Genomic DNA, 10036 nt, shown 5'->3' with positions numbered 1-10036 from the left:
TTTGTAACATGGCAAGTTTGTGACTCACATCCCTGTGGGATTTTAAGGCTATCAACAGTATAGTTGTACTGATTATTGGATTGGTAATCTGTAGAAGCTGATAATTAGCTGTTATTACCATAATCAGAAATCAATTGTAATGGGCTGTGGCCAGCAGATTATTAGTCTATTCAGCTTCAGCAGCTGCAGTACCACTGGAGGGCTGGTGTCAAAGGCTCTGGTATGTACTTAGGTAATTTGTTTATGTTTTGTGGTAACCACAATAGTAAACAGTGATGGTTGGAGCCTAGCCCACTTGTCTGACTAGCAATTTTGAGTTGAGGTAAGTGTGTAATCTCACAACATTGTCTACTTTTAGTGGAGTTTGCACAAGTGCAACTTGTGAAAATAAGTCAATTCTCAAAATTTTTACTTTACTCAGCATCTGCAGGAATGGATCAAAGAAACTAAATCACAAACCAGTAACTGATTTAAAGGAGAAAAAATAACATTGATGCAGCTTGCTTAAATAGTACAGTATGCCTGCTAAGTTTACCCAAGATAATCACAATTGTATGCTACTGATGTAAAAATAAAGCCCTTGACATTTCGAGAGCAGACTTGTCTGCAGTCAATAACATTATTGTTCCTTTATCTTAGGAGGGCATTGAAGTGTCCCCTTCCATTTTTTACTGTGTATATACACACATACATACATACATGTATAGTATGTATATATGTATGTATAGATTATGTAAAAGTTGTAAAACAATAACTAATACAAGACAGCAGCACGAATAGGATTCCCAGTTAGTTACAATGCCACCTTTAGTATGAAGTCAGACAAAACAGAATAACTGGGAAAAGTGTGGGCATATTTTGGGACAGAAATAAAGGCCCTCTGCCTTATTAAAATCAGTATTGTATAGTAAGACACTCGATCCCCTTCCTGTACTTATAAAACGGAGACAAGACAATGAGACTGCTACTTGTAAAACTTGTCATGTAATTGCATGGCCATCCAACAATAGATGTGATTTCATTGCTCACACACAAGAAGGATGGTCCAGATGGAGTTGTTAATGATACCTCAGACAGTACACACAAGATGCTCCTAGGAGTTAAACGTCCCATACCAAAGTGTGGTATATCTCCAGAGGAAGCATGTAAAGATCCAAATTTCTACTGCTACATACCTTTCATATAGCAGGATTTTCACTTTGAAAAGAGGTCACTTGTATTAGCACCAAATTCAGCCACAACTTTATATATCATCAGATTTCTGTTAATGGTGTGGACCTCTGTATCTATACTACCAAGGGTGTCCTAATAGAAAGAATATATTCTGACTAGAATGTGCTAAAGTACTTTTCCACAACTAACTCATTATTTTGATAATGTAATGTTACCAGAAATAGTGCATCCATTGTACAAACCTTACATGTACTATCCTGTAAATCAAGACTCATAGTAGTGAGTTGTGTTGTCAAGGAAAGTATGGCACATGACCACTGTGTGCCATTCACATGAATGACTAACTCTTACAGAATGCTCACACAAATCCAACTATTCTCTCGTTAAAAAACACCTCACGATACAACACCAACCTCGGGTACATTATTATATAAGCATATTAGTAAGTAGATATTTCATCTCATATTTTAGTAATGCACCATGATATTTTGTACAAAACATCCTATACTTATCTTTCTTCTCCTTTCCATAGTCGCTATTACAGGAGGCCCCATGACATCAACATTTTTATGCTTATATCTTAGACTGTGTTAGTTCCACAACCTTGGATTTACTAACACAAGTTCTTTGGATAGTCAAGTTTCTTCTATGCAAGTCTGTTCTACCTCTCTTGCAAGAGTCACCATAACTGTTTTTGTCTCAAAGCATAGATCTTGGGACAATCTTTGATAAGTAATTAAACATATGGAGTAGCTTCACTTGATTCTGACCTGCTGTTTTTCTGGGGAGCGGTGAGTTAATTTCCATAAGTGCACTTATAACATAATAATTTTGCCTACACTAATAGTTGACTATATTTTATAGTCTTTTTGAACCCTACCTTATATTTAGGACACCTCTTATAATACAGTCAACTACCAGTGAGTAGCATTTATTTGCTGTCAATGCTACGTATTTAGGTGCTATAGATCAATGAACTCAGTGAATATAGTGCTATTTGCTGTACATATCAATGTTAGGTGAATCAGTCTGGTAAAATTGGTGAACTTACTATTCTGTGCTATTCCCGTAAGTGTGGAAGTGTTTGTTCAATTTGTTATTTAATAATGCTGGCTAGGGTCTGAAAGCAATGCAGCACACAAAATACTTACACTGGAACCATTATACGGCTTCTCAGTTAACTGAACTATGGAAATGATTGCTGTAGTGACTGTTCTATTAGGGTAGTTGAAAATACTGATAAGTAGTTTTAAAAATTTTCTTTATGCTATTTTAAGTTATTTATACGCAGTTTCAGAGATATAAATTTTTCAGACTTATGGACCACCCCTGGTCACAAGGGATTCAGATAACTGAGGATCCATTGTACTTTGTTTGTGTGTTTCAAGGGACGATCTGGTATTAATACATTACAAGAAGTTAAGGCACATTCGCTTGCCATCTGTGTGGGAAATGGTGATAAACAAAACTAGTCTTTGCTCAATCTGATGATGATTTGGTACTGCCCAGAAGCCATACCCTAAATAACCGTTGAGGTTTCAACACTACAAGTATGTACCTGCCTACTTGTACCAAACAACCATTCCTTTAGCTTTGACAAAGAGTATTTGGCTCATGTAACAGTTGTATAATGTTATTTCAAACAAGTATACAAAAATTAAATTTTCAGCTAGAGTAGGGATGATAAAAAGTACTGAAAAAAGCTGGAGTAGTGCACGATATTAAATAACAGTAAAACAATAAGAAGTGCTATATCCCTACTGTGCATTTCCATTAAGGTATCCTGAGCACAATAGATATAACACTTCTTATTGGAGTGAAGAATAATAAACTTTACCTAACACTTAAAGTGACAAATAATAAACAGTAACCTTTAATTCAGCAGGCTGAATCTGGAAACTTCCAGAACTGTCCTTAAGATTGGCTATAAAAGGACTGAATTATTGTATCAGTTTGCTGGTGTACATTTTAGTGCTGTAGTGGTTGTATTGTTGTTGTTGCTGCCTTTTTTGCAAAATAAATTTGATTCAATCATAGTTGTGTGTTAGTATAGCCAGGGGTTCAACTAGTATACTGAATCTCCAGTACAATTCTTGGTAGCAGAGGATGGTATATGGAGGAAAATATTGACTTCCCAAGTGTGGTTACTGCTCAGTAAGATGACAAGGAACAACTGGAAGATGCTATAGTGGTCTTAAAGACAAGAAAAGGCAAGGATAAAAACTCTTCACCAAGGCAAGGTGACGGTTTTTATTTTTAATACAAGAGAAAGATGTAACTGCAGAGGCAATTAAGACTGTGAGACATTGGATGGAGCACTAGAGACAGCCATGGACACTATGATGAGTCTAACAGATAAGTATAAAGAAACTAGAGAATGAGAAAGTAAGTTTTGTCAGGAGATAGAAAAACTTGAAACAGAGTATAGCATTGCACAAAGTCAGGCACAAGAAGTTCTAGTTGAATTAATAAGAGTTGCAAACCTTAACAAGTTTGTTAGACATTTGGAAAGTGATGTTCCCAGACCAACAGATACTCCAGAATTGCCACCTGAGTAGGGAAGAATAGTGTAAGGATAGAAGTAAAAGTACACCAGCCCACCGTAATAGTGAAAGAGACTGATTCCGTTAGAAGGAAAGTGCCACTATCTCAGTCAGCAGCAACATTTCTTCACTCGTCTCTCCCAGGTCAAGGAGGATTGCATTTGTTAGATGAGTATACCAGTCAGACCACCAATAACACTACTCTTATTGGTCAAGATTTATGGAAGCAGTTAAAGAGAGTTACTATACCAGTCTTTTCTGGTGATAAAAGAACATATCAAAATTGGAAAGCCGCCTTCATTACTTGTGTGGATCAGGCTCCAGCCACCCCAGAATATAAACTACTTCAGCTATGACAGTGCTTCGCTGGAGAAGCATTAAAATCAATTGAGAGTTTGGGACACTCTGTGACAGCCTACCACACTGCGATGGATAGATTAGAGAGAACGATTGGAGGAGAGAGGTGACAAATAGCCATTTATTTGCAAGAAATAGATAATTTCAGGCCAGTACGTCATGGAAACTCTAGGGACATTAGAGAAGTATGCAGACTTGCTGGACATAGCTGTTGTAAATTTAAAGGAGTCCAACTGATGTGAAGAGTTAAAGGATGATATGCTGTATATAAAATTACAGAAGAAGTTGCCAGCTCCAATGTTGGCTGTTTATCACCGTTCAGTGTTTAAGACCTACAGAGTGGAATGTGTTGAGGTACTTAGTGAATGGGTCATTCAGGAGGCTGAATTCCACTCTAGAGCCTTAGAAACAGTTCAAGGGTTGATAACTCCAAAATTTGGAAAACCAGAAGCAAAACCTGCCAGTTACAGAGAATCACAAAGATAACACGGACTTGAGGTTTTTTGGCAGATCACAGTTTAGGTTAGAACCTACAAATGATTCTCAAGGCCAATGCCAAGGCTACAGGTCTTGTTTGTGGCAGATCACACTGAGTTTAGAACTGTGGAGAGTTTAAGTAGTTGGATGTGTCCAGAAGGTGGGAAAACCCTAAAAAAAACTATTGAACTGTATGCATACACATGCACACACTTAGACTTAATGTATGTATTAGCTTTAAACTATTCATTGTTGTATTAGTTATTCACGCCTTGATTCTTAGCTGCTGTGGTTTTGTATAGGAATTGTAATCTGTGTAATAGGCCACATCTTTTGTTCTATTGTTCTTTGTATTTAGATTTTTTTTGGCTTGTACTTCTACTTTGTAGTTGTTGTGTTACAATGCTAAACTTTGATACTGATTGTTGTGTTACTCTTCATGGTCTTCCCAGCTAAGTAGCAGCATCCGGCAGCTTGGGTGTGAGAACACTCCTGCTAACAAAAACTTAAGACTGTGTTTTCGCTGTTTAGGTGAAGCCACCTTGGTCAATATTGTACGCATACAGGGGTATGTGGTTTGAATGGTTGTAAGGAACTACACTACCACATTATAGTGGAGATAAAGAAATGGCTAGTCAGTGTCCAGGCAAAAACAGTGAATTGGAGCAATCAGCAGCACTGAGGAAGAGGCTAGAGAATGATGAGCAAGTTGTAAAGACAGGTTCTTCCAGGGAGGGGGACCGAGGTACTGGTGAGAAAAAGGTTACTTCACCAACAGAAGCAACACTAGTAATGGGCTTTACAGGGAATATTGCTTTAAGGACAATACCTGTATACTTAAAAAATGGTAACAAAAGGTTAAGGGTTAATGCTCTTTTGGATGACGCCAGTACCAAAACCTACCTCAATTCTGATGTCGCTGCTGAGATGGGATTATAAAAAGTTAATGTGAGTGTTTTAAATGGTCAATTGAAAGTTTTGGAACTACACATGTTGACTGTACAATAGAAAACTTGGATGGAAAGACTTCATTAAAGGTGACTGCCTTTACAACTGGTAAAGTTGCAGGCAATATGAGACCTATGGATTGGACCACTTGTGCTGAAGAGTGGCCACATTTGAGGAGTATAAAGTTTTATAAACTTGGGCCTCGGCCAATTGTTGACATGTTAATAGGGTTAGATTGTGCTGACCTACATTTCTCACTGCAGGATGTTCGAGGTGAACCTGGTCAGCCCATAGCAAGACTTACTCCATTAGGATGGACTTGTGTTGGTCTGGTTGATGAACAACAGGATTGCACTACTAACTTTGATGGGACTTATTTTGCCACTGAGGAGACAGATGTGAGTAACATAAACACAGTGTTACAGAAATTTTGGGAAGTCAACTGCTGTGCTATAGAGGGAAGCCCATTGTCATGTGAGAATAAAAGAATTTTAGAATGCACACAAATTACAATGCAGTTGGTTGATGGTTGGTATAGAGTTTCTATACCTTGGAAAGGTGACAGAATGGTTTTACCTAATAATTATTCAATGGTGCTGCGGCGTTTACAGAACCTTGAGAAAACTTTGGTAAAGAATCCTGAAATTGCTAAGTCTTATCAAGAAACAATTTGTAGATATTTAGAATGGGTTACATCAACAAACAGAAACACCTAAGGCTAGCTGGTATCTACCACATTTTGCTATAACTAAGCCTGGTAGAGCTACAACAAAAACTCGTATTGTATTTTACGCTTCAGCAAAATGTAATGGAGTTTCATTAAATGATGTAATTCATCAAGGGCCTAAACTACAACAGGGATTATTTGATGTTTTGTTAAGGTTTAGAAAGTTACCAGTAGCTGTAGTATGTGACATAGCTGAGATGTACTTACAGATAAAGCTTTATCCAGGTGACAGGTCATTAGTGCTGAGCGATAGTAAAAATTTTACTATCACAATAGTTACTCATTAAATATCGCGATAGTGAATACTATCCCGATAGTTTATAAAACACTTTGCTCTTAACAAAGTCTTAATTGTATAGCTATGATTTGCAGTCATATAGAGAGTTATTTTGCATGCACAGGACATTTGTTAATTAACTGAGTGGGCGACTGATGAATATGAACTTTTGGTAAAGCTTTTACAGGCCACTCCTTTGTAAGAAAGCTGCTGTAAAACAGTATAGAAGGATTGTTAATACCATTTTAATGCAGATCTGAGCTTATCATAACTATCACGATAGTGATATCCCTACTATCGCGATAACGATAGTGATTTACTATCGCAATATATTGCATATCGATACTATTGCTCAGCCCTACAGGTCATGTCACAGAATTTTGTGGAGGAATTTAAATATTGATCAGGAGCCAACAGTATATGAATTTGATAGACTGGTATTTGGTTTGAACTGTTCACCCTTTTTGGCTCAATTGGTAGCACACCATCATTGTAAACAAAGATATAATATGGCTTCTTAAACTATTTTGAACCTGACCTATATGGACAATAGTATGGACTCGGTTAAAAATGATACTCAAGGAATACAGCTTTATCAACAATTGCCTAAACCATGGGAGGAAGCTGGGATGCGTACTCATAAATGGTTATCCAATTCTGAAGTTGTCCTAAATCGAATCACTCCTAGTGACAGAATGCATGAGGTCAATTTAGACCGTGATCCCTTACCTTCAGCTAAGACACTAGGAGTTATGTGGCATGCTTCAGAAGATGCTTTTACCTTTGTCTCTCATATAACAGAGCAAGAGTGTGAGTGGACAAAACGAATCTTTTTGAGTAGAATTGTAACTTTGTTTGACCCACTGGGATTGATGGTTCCATTTTTGATAAGAGCTAAGATTTTAATGCAAGAAGTGTGGTTACATGGCTTGGAGTGGGATGAAAGATTGCCACAAGAACTGTTTGCTATGGTAAATGCATGGTTTGCTGAATTGTCATTGTTGTCAGAGATGAAAATTTCAAGATGTTTACAACTAAAGAAAGTGCCAGGTTACACACATTTAAGCACCAGCCTATTATGCTTTAATTTTACCTATTATGCTATGCTGCAGTGCTAAAAAATTTGGCCTATTATGCTCATAATTATGCTCAAAACTTTGCCGCAGTTCCCATATTTTGTTAATAAATTTTCTCTTTCTAATGGATAATGATAAACTTTGGCATATGAGCAGCTGGTTAAAGGTAAAAAAATGCTTAAGAATAATATTTGTTTACATTGTAAGCTATAATAACAGTCATGTCAAATTACTACTTCTCTGTCATATTAGTGACATCGACTGCTCTATTAGTGTAGGGTGACTTTTTTCAGTGACATGCATTTTTACTTACAGTATGACATAATTATTCTGCCTATTATGTTAGCATCATGCTTGATGCTTTCAGCAACTTATTATGCTTTAAATTATGCCAGCATAACAGACTGGTGCCTACACACATTTGTAGATGCGTCTCAAGAAGCATATGGTGCAGCAGTCTACATGAAAGTTGAATACCAAGATGGGTTTTCATCAGTTTGTTTAGTGGCATCTAAGACAAAGGTTGCACCACTTCAAATTATTAGTACCGCACGCCTGGAATTAATGGGTGCAGTATTGGGTAACAGGTTGGCTAAATCAGTTGCAAATGCTTTATCTATGGAGAAAAAGTCCATAACTTTTTGGACTGACAGTGCTAATGTCCAATGGTGGATAAGAGGATACAGTCATACATTTAAACCATTCGTTGCAAATAGAGTAGGAGAGATTCAAATGTCCTCAAGTCCTGAACATTGGAGACACGTTCCAATAACAATGAATCCTGCTGATTATCTTACACATGGAGTTAAACTTGTGGAAATTTTGAATCTAAAATCATGGTGGGAAGGTCCAGAATACTTGAGGAAAGATGAACAATGTGGCCAAGAAATATTGTAGAGAAAGAGCCTTCTAATGTATTGAAAGAAGCAAAGGTCAAAAATATCTCAAGAAGTTATCCAGGTGTGTAGACATACCAATGAATTCAAAAGTAGATAAAGATACATCAGTTTGGCGATTACAACCTGAGAGGTTTTTGTAACTGGTAAAGCTTAACCAGAATACAAGCCTGGGTTATGAGATTTATATCTAATTGTCACGTTAGTGAGAATGAAAGGTTGTTGGATCAAGAATTACATTCAGAAGAAATAATTGATGTTGAAGGTCATATTGTGAGAACAATGCAGAGAGAAATATTTTATGAAGAATATAGTGCTCTTATTAGAAAAGACAAGTTACCAAAGCATAGCAAGTTACTCAAGTGATGCCCCCAATTAAATGGTGATGGAATAATGAGGTCAGATGGGCGATTAAAGTATGCTAAATTTCTTCCGTACAATACAAGATACCCTATCATATTACCAAGGAAGAGTTGGGTTATGAAACTTATCATAAAATACCATCATGAATTAGGAAACACAGTACAGGAGCCAATTAAACATTATCATCTTTGTCATCAAAGTACTTGATACTGGCTGCTAGAGAAGCAATTATTGAATGGCAGCTAGAGTGTGGAATGTGTAAAAGAAGGACAGCCAAGAATGCTTTACAAATAATGGCTCCCTTACAACTGAATAGATTGAAAACTTCATTGTGAGCCTTTACAAGATCTGCTGTAGATTTCGCTGGGCCGTTTGTTACAGTTCAAGGAAGAGGCAAATGAAGAGAGAAACAATATTTATGTCTTTTCACATGTTTGGAATCACGAACAATTCATTTGGAGATTGCCTTTGGGCTGGATGTTGACTTGTTTCTAAGTGCCTTCTACTGAATGATCAACAGGCGAGGTTTACCTGAGGAAATCTTCTCAGACAATGGGATTAATTTTGCGGCCACAGAAAAGGAGCTGAGGAAACTAACCAATCAGATAGTTAAAGATCCTAACTTTGTTTTAACAATGACCAGCAAAAAGATAAAATGGACTTTTAATCCACCTTATGCCCCACACTATGGTGGTGTTTTTGAAACAATGATTAAAGCAGCGAAGAAAGCCATAGTGGCCATACTGGGAAATTCTGATGTTACCGATGAAGAGTTGATGACTGCCTTTACTGGGGCAGAAGCTTTAGTCAATTCATGGCCTTTAACCTACCAGTGCACTAATCCACAAGATAAAATCCCCCTCACACCTAACCATCTACTTGGACAAATAGGAGGGATGTTTTCCCCAGAAACAACAAAGGAAGAGGCTTGTCATCCATTAAAACGATGGCGTAGAGTCCAAGAACTTACCAGGCATTTTTGGAATTGCTGGCTATGAGAATGGATTCCAAGTCTGAGTCTAAGACAGAAATGGAGTGAAGTAAGAAATAATTTAAAGGTTGGTGATGTGGTTTTAGTGTTGATGCCTGACAGTCTACGAGCTCATTGGCCTTTGGCAAGAATTCTTGAAGTATGTAAAGGAAAAGATGGAAATGTTTGCTCAGGTAGAATTCAAGTTTCTGATAAAAGAGTTATGTTA

At 37.2% G+C, this 10036-nt stretch overlaps 2 protein-coding genes across 2 annotated transcripts; both read left to right on the top strand.

The window, feature by feature from the left end:
- The first annotated feature begins 7044 nt into the window (after positions 1 to 7044).
- Positions 7045 to 8475, top strand: LOC136247860 (uncharacterized). Its single transcript, XM_066039681.1, has 2 exons — positions 7045 to 7552; positions 8006 to 8475. The coding sequence occupies exons 1-2, from the start codon at positions 7045 to 7047 to the stop codon at positions 8473 to 8475; spliced, it is 978 nt and encodes a 325-aa protein (XP_065895753.1).
- A 176-nt stretch (positions 8476 to 8651) lies between these two features.
- Positions 8652 to 9835, top strand: LOC136247859 (uncharacterized). Its single transcript, XM_066039680.1, has 2 exons — positions 8652 to 8836; positions 9358 to 9835. The coding sequence occupies exons 1-2, from the start codon at positions 8652 to 8654 to the stop codon at positions 9833 to 9835; spliced, it is 663 nt and encodes a 220-aa protein (XP_065895752.1).
- The last annotated feature ends 201 nt before the right edge of the window (positions 9836 to 10036 follow it).

The sequence above is a fragment of the Dysidea avara genome, chromosome 2 (genome assembly GCF_963678975.1).
Source record: "Dysidea avara chromosome 2, odDysAvar1.4, whole genome shotgun sequence".
NCBI lineage: Eukaryota > Metazoa > Porifera > Demospongiae > Dictyoceratida > Dysideidae > Dysidea > Dysidea avara.
This window is presented reverse-complemented; position numbering and strand designations above follow the sequence as displayed.

What these genes read in the sequence shown, in the direction of transcription:
- LOC136247860 (XM_066039681.1), top strand. Translation starts at nt 7,045, where the DNA reads ATGGACAATAGTATGGACTCGGTTAAAAATGATACTCAAGGAATACAG. An exon ending in ACAACTAAAGAAAGTGCCAG is followed by an intron (nt 7,553 to 8,005) that starts GTTACACACATT and finishes ACACATTTGTAG; the next exon opens with ATGCGTCTCAAGAAGCATAT.
- LOC136247859 (XM_066039680.1), top strand. Translation starts at nt 8,652, where the DNA reads ATGAGATTTATATCTAATTGTCACGTTAGTGAGAATGAAAGGTTGTTG. An exon ending in AAGCATAGCAAGTTACTCAA is followed by an intron (nt 8,837 to 9,357) that starts GTGATGCCCCCA and finishes AATGATCAACAG; the next exon opens with GCGAGGTTTACCTGAGGAAA.